Raw genomic sequence first — 18,036 nt, 5'->3', positions numbered from 1 at the left:
CTGGGGAAAAGCAGAGCAATTGGAGCTGAACCACCACCAGGAAAAGTGGAAGAGCTGGGAAGAGCAAAATTCCTTCTCATGTGGCAGAAAAGCAGGAGTGAACCTGCCTTCCTGCTGCTATTCGGGCTTTACAGCTAATGAAAGCTCATGTTACCTTGATGCCCTTTTCTTCTCTACATGAAGATGGCAGAAAGCACTGAGGCCACTATACAAGCTATAGCTTCTCACCCTTATCTTTTTTGTGCAATATAACCCTGTGAGCTAGGCTCTGTGCCACATGTGGATGGACTAGACTCTCAGCTGCCTGTGACAGCACAGAGTGGCTGCAGGGACACCCTCCTGTTTGGAGATGAAGTGATTTTCTCAGCAGTGGAAGATGGGAGTTATTCAGAAGTGAATACAAGAGAAAAAGATTGATATAAAGCTTTGGGGAAGGAGCCAAATATAGGAAGGGAAACATATCCTTTATGCCTGTATAGTAAATCCTAAACGTCATTGTTGATCGCAGTAGACACTTCTTGAAACTCATCTAGTCAATCATTCTTTCCCTCCTTTGTTTTTTCCTTACACTGAACAGCAGACAGCACCATTCTAAAGGAAAGAAGATTTTATTTCTAGCTGAACATTTCTACAGAAGACCTCAGCTGCACCTCAGGGATGCTGTTAGAATCAGCCACTTCATCCACGCACCCACACAGGGCTGTTGAGGAGTGGCGCTCAACACTATGAAAGATGCAGTGGGGTAGCATCCAACTACCAATGATTTTAAAAGCATTGCCACCATTCATCTTGCACGTTAGCCTGAAAAATGTGTATCTCTGTATCTCTCTCCAGCCATTAGCTGGAACTTGGCAACGCTGGAGGAGAGTCAGGACAAAAAAGATGTGAAACCAAGGGGGGTGACCCAGCAGTTCCATGAGCTACTGCTGTTCTTTCCGGTGAACAGATACTAATTTTTAATAAATTGTCCTCTGTAAAATTTTCTGCCTTGCTTCCTGATGCTGTAATTTATTCAGAGTAGTCCTTCCTGCAGACAGATATTGTTACCTTTCTTACTTAGAAATGAGGTACACTCCTTAATTTACTTGAGCCAGCTGCAGTTGTGTTACTCCTCTTACTAAAGTCAGAGTCAAGGCTGAATTTGTTTTGCTAATACTAAGTGCCTGTCAGGGAAGTACTTTGACATAAGTCCCGCAGATTATGCAAGGAAAGCACAAAGTGATCCTGTAATGGCAACCGAGGTACTCAAAGCATCACTCGCTATGTATCTGAGTGTTTAAGAAAATCACTTTGATTCTTTTTAACACATATACTTTGTCAGAGATTTTTTGGGGGGTGTGGGTGAAAGCAGGGAAATAGGTCAAGTCATATTACTATAATTTGATTTTGTAGTGGGAACAGATTTATGATCACATAGGCTTTAACAGTTGAATAAACTGGAGCTACTCCATTACCAAGTGCAGTTAAGAACAAAGTTACTCTACTGCTCACCAGCATTAATTTTTTAATCTGACACCTATGATGCCAGAGAATTCTAATAAAAACCAAGGTAGGAAATTTCAGCTTTTATCCATACAATTTTGTATCTGCTTATACTCTAACATATGAGGCAACAAAATAGTTTCTATTTCACTTTTATGGTAGTTCACAGTTGAGAATGTTCAGATTTACCAGATTTATGGTTTCACTTTTAAATGGCAAGATTCTCTTTTTCTAATCAGATCCAGAGCAGAGTGGAAACCAGTTAAGAATTTTTCATTCTTGTTTTTTCTACTATACATTTCAAATGCTGCTGCTTTTCAGCAGTGTGGCAGCAGGCTCTGAAATGACAGTATAATCTGAAAACTTTTCACAGCTTACAGAAGGTAAGAAGTGTTTCTTACTGTGTGAGCTTTCAGGTTGTCATGCTTTGTAAAATGGGTGCAATTTTCTTCTAAAGTGAAATGTTAACTTTAGAAGAATCCACTGGAGGGAAGAATGTTATACCTCAAGAGTAAAGATCTTTTTCTATTCCCTCTTCACCTATTTTTATAAGTGTAAACATATAAGAATGACAGATGTGTGCAAGCTACTCTACACACAAACTTCAGTTCCACAAGGGCAGATTCAGCTGGCAGCTTAAATTTGCCTATAGGTTAACCCTCAGAAATTACAAAACAATCCCATTACTTGATTGTTAACTAAGATGAGTGCATGTCAGGCAATGCTGGAAGAACATAGATCATGGCCTTTCATTCTGTTAAATTTGTTGATAATTTTGATTATAAAAGAATTCTGGTGCAAGCCTGTGGCTCGCATACCTTTCCCAATTCAGTTGCACCCTGCTCTGTCCTCAATCCCTAGCACTCTTCTACATGGTATGAGCACCCATGTTTAAATGGATGATTTAAAAAACCCCACCAGAATATGTGGGTTCCAAGACAATGCCTGTATTAAATCTGATGAACACTATAATTTATTTTCAATACACCTACGACCTATAAAAACTGTATTATATACAGATCCTTCTATGGTGAGTCTGCAGATTCCTTCAGAGCAACAGATTTCTGTAGGAGCTCTTTTCACAGTAAGGCAGTAGGTAGTTGTTTCTCTACATACCTTTGATCATCTATATTTAGAGAACTATCTACTGTTCACTTCAGTATTACACTCATTACAAAGACCTATTTTACTAAAGAACAGATTATTCATACTCAAGCAGCAAAAACTGCCAAAATGGAATCTCTGGCAGACGCTTTTGCAGGACACAAACCTCTGTCAAGATTTCTTCCTCAAGGACTCTGCAGACCCCTCGCAGCTAGTACCATGGGTGTATCCACTGTCATCCTCACCGGTACCCAAGATTTTACTGGGTTTTCACAACTTACTGTTTTACTAATATTGCAGTGACCCTGCAGAGTTCACACTCACACTTGAAATGTCTTAAAAATTTAAAAAGCCACCTTGCCACTGTCAGGGATGCACACTACATGTAAAATTAGCATAGCAGAAGAGCCCTTTTTTCTATGTACCTGAAGAGCACTCAAAACATAACGTTCAACAATTCCTTCTCCACATTTTCTCCAGCCTCACTTCCACATAAAACTGCTGAAAGAGAGGACCCACTTAGTAGGATCACAGGAATACTGAGTAGTGAATGACAGATTATTCACCTTTGCTTTTATTCTCTGCTGGAATGGAGAAGTTGTAGCACATGAAGTGGCTTTGGGATTTAATGAACAAATTCTGGCTGTTTTCAAGTGTAATGAAACACCTGCAATCAATCGTTCCAGTCTACCTCAAGCTGCTGCTGAAGTCAATGAAGTTATCCAGTACTCTTGCCTCCATAGAGGAAAAAAGGATCTGCTAATTTCCAGCACTTATTTTTCTATGGTTCTAAAGCACTGTATTTTTCCATATCTGTGTATCAAGAAGCTAACTGAAGCTAAAGATGCAGCAGCATTACGACATAAGTTTGAACCTCCTCCATTTATTTTTAACAACCCTATATACTTTGGCATATTTACATGGGAAAAACAGCACATATGTTTATGATGACTCTAGGATTTGTTATGCAGTTCATGCACTGAGCTCAGGAATGCATTATCACTTGATAGCCTTATAGAGGAAGAACTCGATGTGCTGGACAGCCTGTACAGTAACTCTCTTGAATCCCTCCAAAGAAACACCCAAATAAGCAATACCCAAAAGACTACTACAAATTGAACCAGCAGAGTTTTTGGTACCACGCTTTCAGAAATGCTGTTAAGAAAAAGATGAGACTTTGTGGGAACAAGTAACACCAGCTGCCTTCTGAGACTCAAAGTCGCTACCAAATAAACACAAAAACATTTAAGGTAGTGCATTTCATGCCATGCTGCCCCTTTGCTCAGGGGGTTCACTAGATGTTTGGTTTTTGGGTGGGTAGATCTTCTTCCCTCCAATTGGCCTTCCTCTGTTTGTCCAGAGACATATTAAACATATCACTCTGTGAAAATTAAATTGTTATCAAAGAATTGTTGCTAATTTAAGTGCACATTAACATTAGAAAAAGCTGACATATTCCTCACAAGAATAGATATCAGTGTTTTTCTATGTAGAAATTATTATTACTTTTTGTAAAAATAAGAGGAACAATACATTTTTTTTTAATTAAAAAAAACCAAAAAACCCCAAAACAAAAACACCAAAGCAGAAATGACCAAGCAGATATTTGCTCCCCATAGGCCATAACAGCTTATGTCTGCATTCATTTTTCTATATATGTATATAGCTTTTCTATGTGCATATATATAGATACATAGGTGATGAAAATAATTTTTAGCTCCACACATCTCTCTCAGGTTTTTTGTTACAACAAATAAACATAATTAATCTAAAAAATACTTTTCTAAAAACATAGATGGATCAAGTTTTTTTCTACCCACAATCTGGGTCATGTCAAAATAGCTGAATGAAGCAAATCAGAAACAATTTTGGTTTAGACTACACCCTGATAACTTAATGATTATATTTCCAAACACACGATTCAAAATTTAAAATGTTTCGAAAATATATATGGCAGCTTTTTCGTGGTGCCATACAATTTAAACTGCTGGCTCTACAATTTAAACTTTGATTGATAATAGTTTCAACCGGGGAGAAGATTTATCTTTTTTCTTTTTTTCCCCCTAAATAATCCTAGTAAAGACAAGTGCAGCAACCAGAGTGAAGTCAGTTGTGTGAAGGAGTTTGGGCCCAGAAACAGAAATGGAATTGTCCATAACAACACAGTTGGCATGCTTGGAAGCTGATGCACTACAGGAAGGATGTTTTCTTCACAACAACCGCTGTATTACCAGACAGCACACTTGCATGATGCACACAATTTTACTCTATCTTATTTCAAAATACTTTTGGGACAAATTTTGCCCTTGGATAAGCATGCTCAGGCCCCACTGAAGCCAGGCAGTGGAACTTACAGTCATGTGTCCGAGAGCAGAATTTGTACCCAGTGTTACAAAGAAAGAAAACTGTTTAGTAGATAAATAATGAAGAAATTTACAAAACAAACAAGCAAGCATTAAAATATAATTAATTACAAAAAAATTAACAAAAAACAAAAAAACCAGAGCCACTTACAGGGCTTGATGGAGTCTTTGGCCAGCCTGGGCTGCTAATGCTATCACTTTCATCTCCATGAAATGAGGAGATGCTAGCAGAGCTTGGGGACATTGGGGAAGGGACTGGCAGGTTGCCTGGGGTTGGGGGCTGAGAAATACCCTGAGAGCTGTAGCTATCCTGTGGTAGAGGAATAAAAAAAAAAAATATGACAAAGGCAGGGCAAACTTTATTAAGAACAAAAAAATACATCCAGTTTAACAGACTGACCAATTTTTATATATAAAATATATATAAACAGAGAGACACATACAGAAAACACACACATATATAAATATATTTATATATATATATAAAAGGTATTAAAATGACATTGATCATTAGTATAATTTGGAAAGTTTGCTGGATGCTTGGCTAAGGTACTGAGCCACCATGCTTATTTCAAGCTCACATGGAATGCTAAGCATGGGTTTCCCCTTATGAAAGAAAGAAAATAAACAAGCTGTTCACCTTATTTTAAATCAAATAAGGCAGGAAAGCAAAATATTAAAGTATGTTGCTGCTGCTGAGGCGGCCAAAACAGAAAGCTATAACTGAAGGCAGAGAAAAATGGCTGCAAGTATTGAAACCAGGCAAGACCCTTCTTTCCCACCCACCTGGCACAGCCGAATCCCCACGCAAGTTTTGGCTTGGGTTGCTTTGCCCCCGCAAGTTAAAATGCCGTAAGAACTAGTAACTTTCAGATCCACACAATGAAGGAAAAAACCAAACCAAAACAAACCAAAAAGAAAAACTAAAAAGAAAAACAAACAAAGAGATTGCACATGAATGGAAAGGCATGCAGGAAAGAACAGAAGTGGGTAGGCCAAAACCAGAAGATGAAGGACAAAACAGCAGACTTCTGTGGGCTGCACCAACACCACGTGCGGAGGTGGTAAATACCTTTGACTTGCTCTCGGGCTGGGGGGGTCCTTCTTCTTTGCCATCTGTTTTGAGAGGAAGGGGTAGTTTGGACTCACCAGGTGTCATCATATCTGCAAGACCCATAGGTGCTGATCGAAAACAGGAGAAACAGTTAAGCATGACTGTGTTTGGCTTTGTAGGAAAAAACACGCTTCCTGCTGCAAGGTCGTGGTGACACGTGAAGCAGAGTAACGTTATCCCACCTCTGTCCTGTTATTCTAGCATCCGGAAACCTGGAAACCTCTTCAGTTGAAGCGAGGAAATGGAAGAGAATGGAGGAGGGGAGGACACAAGCACCATGCAAGAACAACAACCACAACCACTTTACAGAGTAAAAGTCATTCTTCATACTGCTGGTGGTCTCCAACCGTACCTGCATTTGACCGCTGTATTTTAACAGAGCAACAGTCTGGTTTAACAGCTACTACACCTTCCCTTCAGCAAGAGACAAAAGTAAAGGAAAATAACGCACATTTGGGTTGCAATGTTGAATCCCAGAAAAAAAGGCTGAATTTCCCAATTATGCCTGTATTAAGGCTGGTGTCCTGCAGATAATTCCAGCCCCTACCGTCTTCGGTATGAATGGCTCAGCCACTGTGAGCCTTAACTACAGAATTACAAGCTGTAAACTCCGCTCTGCTGGAGAACCAACTTCTTCCCTCCTGCCAAAACGAGGTGGGACTATAATGAACACACAAATGTCTTTCCCTGATAATGGCAAGCAGTTGCTTCCCAAGGGTTGTGAGGAATTCAAAGGGTTTTTTTATTTGAAGATGGAAGTGCTAAGCATAGTATTATTGCTGCAGAGCTGCTGGGTTCCTGGATTTCTAGAACGATGCAAGAAGAAACATTGAGATAAATAGACAGAAAATACTGGGCAGAGCAGATGCTAGGAGATGCCATGACACTGGATCAATGCAAATAACCAGAGAACAACTGCAAGACACCAGGTGATTCTTTCCCTGCAGAAAACCATGTGCACAGCATTTGTAAAAGACTGGATTATCTTCCCTTCCTCTCCCTTTTTTGCTTCCCCTCATGCCCATCTTTCAAAGAAGATAAGAAAAGAGAGAAGAAGAATGCAGAAAAACCTTCATGGCAATAAAAAGGAAATAGTACAGATCCCAAACTTACTAATTTTAAGAATCAGTAAAGCAGCATGGTTAAAAAAAAGAGCAAAATATATGATCATTACCAGACTAGTGTGCCTCTCTGCAGCATGACAATGCTGGCATGCTCCAGGCAGCAGGCTCACAGCATAGCAAGCCAAAGACAGGAGAGGGAAAAGAAGCTTTAAAAATACTTCACAGATTGCCCACTACGAAACGATTATTGCACATATTCATGTATTACTATGTTTTAGAAAATAATTAGTTTTAATTACAGCAGTGAGAGCATGAGCAGGACTCTGGTGAATACGCTGGCAAGCTTTGCAGTGCTAATTTGCTAATATCTTTAGCATCACTGCAGGTTGAGACTACGGGTCTGCCAAAAAAACCTACCCAGCCATGTGCCATGTGAGTTTATAACTGTATGCTCAGTGTTCTCAATATTCGACTGCTGGTGTTTTTCATGGGCACATTTCCTTGTTTTTTCAAAGCACATTTGTAGCCCAATCAAGCCCTTAAAGTCATCACAACACATAAATCATAATTGAGATTTAAAAAAAAAAAAATTACTTGCAATACTTAAGACTTCAAGAATTGGAACAAAAAGCCTTTTTCAAGTGATGCAGCTGCAGAGAAAAATCTATTGGGATCAGCTAAAAATGCTGTTATTTTTATGTATGTGTGTGAAACCTCAACAAAACAGCCAAGCAACATGATTCTGGCAAGCCAGCATCCACTAAACATTTGATTGGTATGCATTTTGCCCTTATACTCTGTTTGAGGAGGTGGGGCAGCTTGTGACCATTATGGATGGCAGTGTAACACATTTTAGTTTTGAATTCCACTTAGCAAAAAGTTATTTTACTTCTAGAGATTTCAAAAAATATGTACAAAATGGTCAAATGTATGCCCCAGTCTGGTCTCAAATGGGGATGTCTATCTTACACAATATCCATTTTAACAGTTAACACATTTCATGCTGTGAAAGAGCTGAAGAAGAAGTCTTAGTTCTAGTTTCAAAGCAAGCAAAGATGACCCTTCTTCTCTAAAGCAATTTTAGAGAGGTTAAACAAAGCAAAGTTAGCGATCAGGCTTCTTCTCCAGAATTCTGCATGGCTAAGTCCTCTGCTGATAGGTCACTGTTATCAGGGCTGGCACATGGTATTTCTCTTATCAAGAACAAAGTAATTGTGCCCACTCCTGGTAGTCCTGTTTCCACCAGAATTCCATTATTAAATCTCTTTTCCATTGAGATTTTAGGCTGTCATGTAAAGGGCAAGCAACTCCAGTCTGCAAATTACCACACATATTCTGACCACATTAATCATGTTTAAAAATCTAAGAAACCTGACTCATTTTGACTTTTGAATATATCTTGTTGGCATATGCTAACATATCAGGATTTAGAGACAATTATGGAAAAAATAAGTTTCCCAAATTCCGTTTCACTTTTTGTTCTAAATTATTTACTTCATCTACATCCTTTCTTCCTGGCAGCAGAACTGCCAGGATTTTCATAGCAAATTGCAAGGTTGTCTAGTTTCCCTGTAGCTTTTACCAAAGATGTTTCCACAACTACTTTTCTATCCACTGTTGAAATGCTGTTTTGTAACTTCTTGCAAACGTACTCTCCAGTGATTTGCAAACAGACATTCCTTCACTTTTTTTCTAGCAAAGCAGTGCAGTGAGAACATTGTTTTGACCCTTTTCTGAGCAGTGAAATACTGTTATTGTCATGAAACTGCTAAAATAAGATACAGTCTCTTTCTATGCAGGTACTAATAATTCTGTGTGTGAAGTGTAGACCAAAGGACAAAACATTTTAGAGAGGAGGATAACAGGGAAATCTTGACTCAAAAAGAGTTGGAGCGTACTGTGAATAGATGTCAAGTACTAGCCTCTGGCTTATTATAAGAATTTAAGAGCTAGAATGATTTCAAAAAGCAAGTATGGGTCAAGGTCCTGAATTAACTATTCCACATTGAATTTAACATACTCAAAGGCAGATATTGACATGAGTAAAACTGCAGCAAAGTATTCTTTTTTTTGCTAAAGGCTTCTCTGTCAGTCCCAGAAGATGATGAAATACTGTAGGAACAGCAACACAAACATTGTTTTTCTCTTTATTGCTAGTGCAATAACAAATCACACTCCACAAAACAGAATATTACATCCTTTGTAAGACTTGCCTTCCTCCCTTCTACTCCTAGCACTGTCCCACTGAAAAAAAAGTAAAAAAACAAACAAACAAAAAAAAAAAAGCAAAAAAGCAAAGCAAACCAAAAAGCTTGTGTGACTCATGTGGTGAAATGTGAAGTTGGCAAGAGGATCCCCACTGCTTTTATGCCCACAAGAAAAACAGAAGAGGCACAACAGCATTTCATAATGTCCTGCCACAAATGACTGTCCCCCTCTGGGGAAAAGCACAGCCCAGGGGTCTCAGGCACCTTATCTGACAAGAGACAACAGGGCCACCCAGGATCTCAGTGCCACACCTTCTTTCCTCCTAGCAATTCTCATCCAAAGGATGATGTAAGCATAAGTGGCCTGGGATGCAGGCATCTCTATGCCAGGAGCTGGCACACAATGACCATTGGATTACAGTCACTTCTTGTCTGGAGTATAGGTGAGGAGATACTCCAGCTGTTGCCAACTGCTGACATCCTCCCGCAAGTTTTTTTAAATGTTCATTATATAATAGGTCATATGAAAGTATGTGATAGAGCAAAAAAACAAATGGAAGTCTCAATTTTTCAAAAAAGTAAAAATGTAACTAAGCTGCAAAACAGGGACACAGCCAATCAACGTTTCTAAAAAATGCTTCACTTCCATAAATATAATTCCTTTCTCTATCAGAGGTTAATCCAAATAAACCAAAGTCAAATATATATAATAAATATGAAAAGATGCATCTATTTTTATCATTATTTTTCAGAGCATCCTTTTAATTACCTTAGGGCAAATTATGTAAAACACAATGTCCTAGGAAAAATTAAGTATTACAATGGTAAAAATTCATTTGGGATAAAAATAATGCCCAGAAAATGGAAGGTGTCAGTAGGGCACAGGTAGCGAAATTAGGAAAGGATCCTTGTGGCAGTAAGGAGATTAACGCTGCTTCATTGTTTTGTTCATCTCCAGAGGTAGGAGAGATTATGAGTGTCAGTTTCTGTGCAAGCACAACATGGAATTCTGCAAGATACAAACTCCTTGTTACTTATTTTTGAAGATAATTTTCGCTAGAATTATCAAGGCTCACAGCAGGAAATTATCTTATTTATGTTAGAATTTTAAGTTTCCTTTTATTATACACATGCTTAAAACCTGCATTTGAAAAACAGGGGAAAGAAAATCTAAAATGTAGAAAATGTGAACTCATATAAGAAATGGATAGTGGAGGTTATACTGTTTTTCTGATGGCAGTTTGTTTGATAATTTTGAATGGATTCTGTAACTTTTTCTTGAAGCTTTCTGTATTGTTATGGATGGGATACTCTATCACAAAGGACGTTCTATCAGAAGGATCCATATGCTTTGATCTCATAATTTCTGTGTTCCTGAATTGCTCCACATCAGTAGAAGCTGGAGACCTGGTATTTGATCCACAGTCACTTCTAAAGTACCAGGATGCTGAACTGCAACATGATCTTCTTTTCAATTGTGACATCAACTAAAAAAGCTACAGAATAAAAAGGATCCACTGGTAATAAGGAGGTACACAAAGGCTAATAGAAGTGTGGCGAAACCAGCGTTACAGCTTTACTGAAGTTCCAAAACTATGTGAAACAGCATCAATAATCTCTCCCTATTTTAGAGTAATACCTAAAAGTGCATTTAATTAAAATGAACATAACCAAAATATACCTTCCTCCCTCAAAACAGACAACAAGACTGTACTCTCCAAAACCCAGACAACCAAAAAAACACAACTTTTCCCTATTGCTTACCTTACTTTTTCACTGGCCTCAGATGTTCATGCTCAGTGCATGCTAGCAAATCAACCAATGCCCATACTTAACTCTATAAGCATCCACTAGGTTGCATCTGTTTTTTGCCCCTGCACATGAACTGAACCCTGTTTTCTCTGAGGATGTATGACTTTACACCAGCAGGACAAATGCCCAAGAGCCAGACAGCTGAACCGGACTTTGTGTAATGGGAAAAGCCATTTTCAAGCCTGGAAGCAGCTATCACCTGCAAGTTCTCCACCTCATCAAATGCAGGGCCAGAGCTGACCGTGAAGTGCTCCCCTAGCTCACGACATTATCATTTAAAAGTACTGTATTTACACTTGTCTTGAGCTCAGCCCTCCACTTCTTTGACCCAAGCAGAAGCGGAGTCAGGATAGGGGGAGATCCAACATTCCCAGTGCACGTGCCCCAGCAGTGTATTCGCACCTAATTTTCTCTTTTTGTTCCCCCTGTACCAACACTGTCTGTTTGCTCTTGGAGTCTGGCTGCGTAAAGCGATATAGAGCAATCTAGATACATGTCTGCTCACACACAGAGGAAAAGAGGTGCACTGAACTCCTCTAGTTCATCTCACGCTTCCTTTCCATTGGGTAATCTTTGAATTAATAAAACTGGAACAAAAGAAAACCTCACAAATGCACCAGCAGAAAAAAACCCTGATAAATGTTTAAATTATTAAAAATCCAATATTTCAGAATGCATAACACAATAAAAAGAGTATGACTACCACATACAAAAGACTGCCAGGATAAATGGCCTCGCATTGAACAGATTTCCACTGTATGAAATAACGAATGGCTGAATTATCTGAACAAAAAACCCTCTGTGAATCTTCCTTTAAACTGGTTATTCCTTAGGAATACATAAATCTTCTTAGGCAGGGCACTCTGCCATCTGTTTGCTGTTGGTTATTTTTGCAGCTCTGGGGGCCAAAGGAAAAGGGGGAAAAATTACTTCTGCTAATAGCAAAACAGAATTTATAGCACAGTTTCAATGCTCAGAAGTAATTTTATTTCAGCAAGCCAGACAAAACACATAACTACACAAACAAAACATAATATTACCTGGGACAGCTCTGGTGGGGAAAAAGCAAGCTATTATCTAATGGTCTTTTCAATAGCTTTTCCCTCTTCATCCAGATGGTGAAGTGTGCTGTCTGGACTAACCAATGGCTTCCAAGCCAGCACTAGAATAAACCTTTTTTTTTCTTTTTTCTTTTTTTTTTTCCTTATCTTTTATTGTATTTTTTTTTTTAAATCTCGCTGATTAACAACTTCCTTTCTCTTTCTTTTGTGGATCAAAACCACTACCTTAGTATTCCTGAAAAAGAAGACACTGTTAAGTGTCTCAAGAGCAACTTCATAGAGGAAAGAAACTCACTGCAACACAGGCTCTTGGCAAGATGCAATTTAAGTAGTAAGGCATTTCTAGAGAAATAAAAGAAACAAAACCAACTAAGAAAGAAAATCAAATCACCTCAGCACAACCTATCCAGCTTTCAAAAACCTTCAATCCCCCAACAATTCAAAAATGGCTAATGCAACCAGTAAAGCATGCACAAAACCCCCATGGCTGGAGTATTTGGGAGGATCTGTTTCAGGGTCACTGAAACTCCAACCCCAATGAAAGAATCTATCTTTACTGAAGTATTACTTTGATGGAAGATAATTGTTAGGAGTTCAAGCTGAATACCAACTATAAAGCACATTTGCACAGAATTACATTCACCTGTCTTCACACACAAAGCAGCAAATAATTTTGAATCCACAAGTCATATGAAGGATGAATCCAGCAGCTACATTAAATATGCTTTTTTTTTTTCAAAAGGAAATTATGATTAGTTTTCGTACACTGATATTTAAGTAGGTAAATTAAGAGAACCTCTATATGGCTATATGAATTTTGAAAACAGTAAATATGGTCTATCTTTCAGAACATAGTCATGCTTTCAAATTCTCTGCTTCCAGCATCTTTAAGTCAGAGCAGGTGCCCATTTCTTATTTTTATCCCAGTACCACAATAAATATCTGAAATTGCAATCTTAGGAAGTAAGGCACTGAAAAACAACAGTAGCCTCTTAACAGATGAGGTTTTACTCCTTCCTCTTGCAGATACACACACACACATACATACATATACTTGCTAATCAACACCTTTGTCAAACTGGGGCTGAGCTCTGCTCGGACTGCTCAGAACATTACACCCATCTACAAGCTGTGCAAAGGACTTAATGAAAAACGTATGAGTTACTGTACCAAAAAACATTAATACCTTAGCCTGGTTTCAAATTACTCCAAACTACCCAGATGGGATGAATCAAATGAAGAAGGCTTTCCCTCTGCCACCAGCCCAGGGCTGGTACTGTTAAGCAGATTTATGAAGGAAGGCCACTGCTGAAAGGTTACCCACCATTACCTGTGGAACTGTTCACCATGTTAGATGCCATGCTGTAAGGAGGAGCCTGTGGGTTCATCAAGCCAGAGCTGTTGTTCATCGGCTGAGTGTAGGGGGAGCTGGATCCCATGATACCACTCTGATTCATGGCAGGGAAGTTGCCTTGCCTACAAGAAGAAAAAGCAGACACACGATGCCTCATTATGTGCCCCATTGCTGAGGATGCTGTGGTTTGTCACAGAGTACATCTCCTGTTGTTTGCAAATAGCTACGGAGAAGGCAAGCAATTAGTTCATTTTACCTACATAGAGAGCTATTAGTCTTGAATCCATTACCTTATATCTGAGACAGACTTTGACTGAACACAAATTTCAAGAGATGTATACAGTGTCTTTACACTTTTTCTGCGACCAGCAGAAAAGTACAACTCCTATTATTTACCCTTTGAGTAAACATAGGATAAGTGTGATCAGGAGTCAAAATTAGAACCTAGGATTGACATAAAAAAAGAAAAAAATAAATTCAGTGACCTGTAATTTTGATCATGTAATTAATAGATAACCTTGCCTGCTGTAGCTTAAAAAACAGTGAAATGACCAGAAGAAAAATGGGAACTATGGAATGTCTTAGATTTCTGTATCTGATGTAATTGCACACACCTTGTTGCCTGCGAAGCACTTCCAGTCCCAAGGTGCAAAGGATAAATTCAACTGCATGTGAACATTTAGCTAATGCCTAACCCATGACTGTAAGAGGCATCCACACACACAACTCTCAATGAAATCATATACACCAAGCTTCCTGCTTCTCCATTTAAAAAAACCAAACAACAAAACAAAAATAAAAACCACAACAGATATCCCCAATTTCTAGTTTTGATCTAGGGCCCAAAGTCATCATTTATCAGATTCCATTGTAGTGACCAGAGATGAGACTGCAGCACTGAATAATATGTTCATCTTGTTATACGTGCCATCTATGCCCAATCTTTCAAGAAAACATGTACATACTATAATTTGTTGAAATAAGAAATCCCAGCAGAACTAATTTGGTTTTGAAAAGTAATCACATATCCATATAATGCTTTCATAACTAAGACTTCAATTTATCTGGAACACTGCCTTGAACGAAGCCCTTTCCCAAATTATCCTTATCATCAATTGTGAAGATCTGCAGACCAAGTATTTTTGAAGTCCAAGCCTGATGTACTCTTAAATTCTAAAAAGTATCTAAGAAGGCTTTATACTTGATTTCACAAATTCTACAGATTATCTGAGGCACACAGAAGAAAATAATCCAGCCCAAGTTAGCAGAATAACCCACTGTAATGCTTGACCCAGCTTCAAAAATAACTTCTTATTCTTTTAACCCGTAATATAATTATCCACTTTTTACTGGCATAGTAGAAGAGTGCACATATGCAGTAAGTATATGGATCTAGACATAAGTATGAAATAAGTAAAAACACAGGCAAAAATATACTTACTTCTTTATACATAGCCTACATTAGCAAATACAAAACTGTTTCTTCAATGTACTCCCTGTAAACCTATGCTGGTTTTCCTAAATAAGAAAGGATTATTTCCTAAATAAGAAAGGAAGCAACCACCTCCATACATAGCTTTTGTACCTGTCTGCTTTTTTTTCCTCAAGAAAAACAAAAGCTTTTTATTTTGTCCTACAGGCAGGGAAAGCTGCATGACCTGGAAGCAAGATGGAGTTTTGGTAAAAATTGTTTTTCATTATTATACAGTATTCAAACAAAACAGAAAATGCTCTAACCAACAACCCTGCATAAATTCAATGGCTTCTTGTCTTCATCAAACTCATTGCAGATTCTTGATGCAATTGGCAGAAATGGATTTCTTTTTTAGAAGGTACAGGAGAAAAGACCATTAAAGCACTATTTGGCCTAATTTTTCTTGACACGTTGTGAATAACTTCAAAGGAAAAGAGAACGTGTTATCTAAATAAAGGATCTTTTTCCAAGTCAGTTTTGTCCTTTGGTCTCTGAAGCCAAACTTTTCTTCACTCTTGCAAAGAGGCAAAGGCTTTCTTTTGATATGAAGGAGAGGACTGCCATACAATGTCATTTCCCTGATGAAGCCTGCAATGAGTTGTGGAGGGAAAAGATTTAAAATGCACAGTGGTGCAATGCTCCAAGGGAAAATTACAAAGGAAAGAAGAGAATAGCAGGACCATTTGGCAACAACTTTAAAAGATTTCAGTCACACAATCAAGCTTTTCTTATGTAAATACTGTATCTTAAACAACCCCTCCCCCCTTTAGCTGAAAATTGCTGTATTTCAACAGATGAAGTTAACTGAAAAGTTACTTCTATGCTGGATAAGTGAGATTCTTTTCATTACTGGGTGAAGGTACTAGTGAAGATGAACAAAGTGTGCATTTTTTACCCTTTAAAAATAGAGTAATAGATTTTGAAAGGTTCTTCACGGAGGAAAGCTGGGATTCTGGAAAAGACAGAAGTCTCTACAGGTATCTATCTCTCTAATAGTCTTCTTTTGCTTTAAAAATACACAGGAGATAGGAAACTTGCAGGTAAGCTGAAATTGGTCCTGACCTGCTAATATTTCAATACTATTACTTCCTATAGCATGTATACTTTCTAAGCTATGGGTCATTGTCTCAAACTGAGGTACAACCTACTTGACATTATCCACTACAGACATCAATCTCAATTGCAATTCATGAAAGCACACTGCTGTACAACGGTTTTAAATCAAAAAGTAGGAAACTATTGCCAGTTTAGATGGAGACTGGAAATTAAATAAAAGGAATATACCAGCTTTGGCCAGGACAGCAAGAAAATGACTAAAGTCTAAAAAAAATTACTTCCGTACTCAGAAAGACCAGAATGGCAGAACCTAATTATGAAATTTCATCTAGCAAGGCAAAACTTCTCCTTTCATCCTCCCATGTAATTCCACATTTGGAATGGACAGAACTCTCTAGCCCAGCAACAGAAAAGACCATCTCTGCCATCTCTGGCAAAACTTTGTCCTTCCCCAGCCCCCTGTCAAAGCCCTGACCGCAGCACATGTGAACTAATTCAGCAACACTGAAAGGTAACATCCTTCAAGAGTAAATGTTATTTTATCATGAGACTGGATCCAGTGTGCAGTACAGACCTCCTCCACATACTGTTCTGCTCTATGATGGTTTGGAATGGAAAGTTTTTTCAGGGAGAAATAATCAGGTATTACTTCAGCCTTTAATTCTCGCTCCACAGTGGGCCTCCTTTGAGTAAAGGCTGCCAACTGTGACAAATTGTGCTGCATCAGTGCTATAATATGAAGTGCAGTCCATTAAGAACAGAGCTGAGATCACCAAACTCATTTTGATTAACCTCCAGGTCACTAAACACTTATAAATATGTTACACAGCAGCTGCTAAACATATTTATATATGCTTAAGGTCACAGCATCATCTGTTGGTTCTTGGAGTTAAGTCAAAAATCTTATGTTTCCTTCTGTGCTGCTTTTAGTAAAGGCATATCCAACATACTATTTAAGAAGTCGTTGTCTCAAAGCATACTACCAGACTCTCTCTGACATTTCCCAATTCCCTCCTCCATTTTTATGGGAGGCTAAATAAAGCCCAGGTCTTATAAAAATAGCCTGACGCACATGTAGTGACATCTAATGGCAAAAATTCAACTGACCAGCTATGAATTCTAATAGCAGAACCAACCCAGTAAAGTATACAATTTCATGGTATTTACCACATAAACACCAATGGCAGGGTGCTTAGGGATGACACAAGTGACAATTAGGAATAATAGGAAGAAATTAAGAAAAGAAAAACTTATGCTGAGTGTAATGAAAAATATCTTCTTCATGGTGACATGCAGTTACCCTCTAAGGGAGTGAAGGAAACCTCAGTACTTGACACTTCTGTACACAGACAACACATTGGAAAATGTAGTGGCTGAAGAAATCCTGCATTACATAAGAACTAGATGACCTGTCAGGTATTTTCCAGCTCTAACTCCTTCAATACTGTGATCCCAGATCATGAATGTTTCCTGGCTAAGAAGAAAAAGCAGCTGGGCTAATACAAATTTCAGATTATGCTGTCAATATAAGCATCATCCTTAAGCCTACACATTTATTTTTTCTGCTTTACTGCTACAAGTAGATCTCGAAGTACTGGACAAATGGAAGCGATTAAAAACGGAAGTGGGGAATCTGCTTGCTTTTTGTGTTTTATTTACTCTGTTGGCAATTTAGTAATTCAAAGCACTTGCACTATGCCAGAGCCAGTTGTTACACTTGATGAAAGGGCTGCCACCCAGGGGTACCTAGAAAGGCTGGAGGAATGCCTTTTGAAAGGAGGTGCCTTTTGAAAGTCAACAGGGACCAGTGCAAGGTCCTGCACCTGGGAAGGACAAATCCTCTGCAGCAGTGCCAGCTGGGACCTGACTAGGGTGAGCAGCTTTGCTGAAAAGCCCCTGGGCATCTTGGCAGAAGGAGCTGAGGGTGAGCCAGCGGAGTACCCTG

The 18,036-nt window shown here is 38.6% G+C and overlaps 1 protein-coding gene across 7 annotated transcripts in view; it reads right to left on the bottom strand.

Annotated features, from left to right (window-relative positions):
• ARID1B (AT-rich interaction domain 1B) overlaps positions 1-18,036 on the bottom strand; it is a 329,115-nt gene that overhangs the window by 29,797 nt on the left and 281,282 nt on the right. For 4 of the 7 annotated variants that reach the window (XM_071740629.1, XM_071740633.1, XM_071740631.1 and 1 more), the window contains 3 exons: positions 13,538-13,683; positions 6,022-6,131; positions 5,101-5,259 (listed from right to left, as the gene is read on the bottom strand). In XM_071740629.1, the coding sequence (XP_071596730.1) occupies positions 5,101-5,259; positions 6,022-6,131; positions 13,538-13,683 (415 nt within the window). Of the gene's footprint in view, positions 1-5,100; positions 5,260-6,021; positions 6,132-13,531; positions 13,684-18,036 lie in introns of all 7 variants that reach the window. The other 3 variants (XM_071740628.1, XM_071740632.1, XM_071740630.1) reach the window with 1 other exon arrangement.

This window comes from Heliangelus exortis, chromosome 3, assembly GCF_036169615.1.
Source record: "Heliangelus exortis chromosome 3, bHelExo1.hap1, whole genome shotgun sequence".
Taxonomy (NCBI): Eukaryota; Metazoa; Chordata; class Aves; order Apodiformes; family Trochilidae; genus Heliangelus; species Heliangelus exortis.
This window is presented reverse-complemented; position numbering and strand designations above follow the sequence as displayed.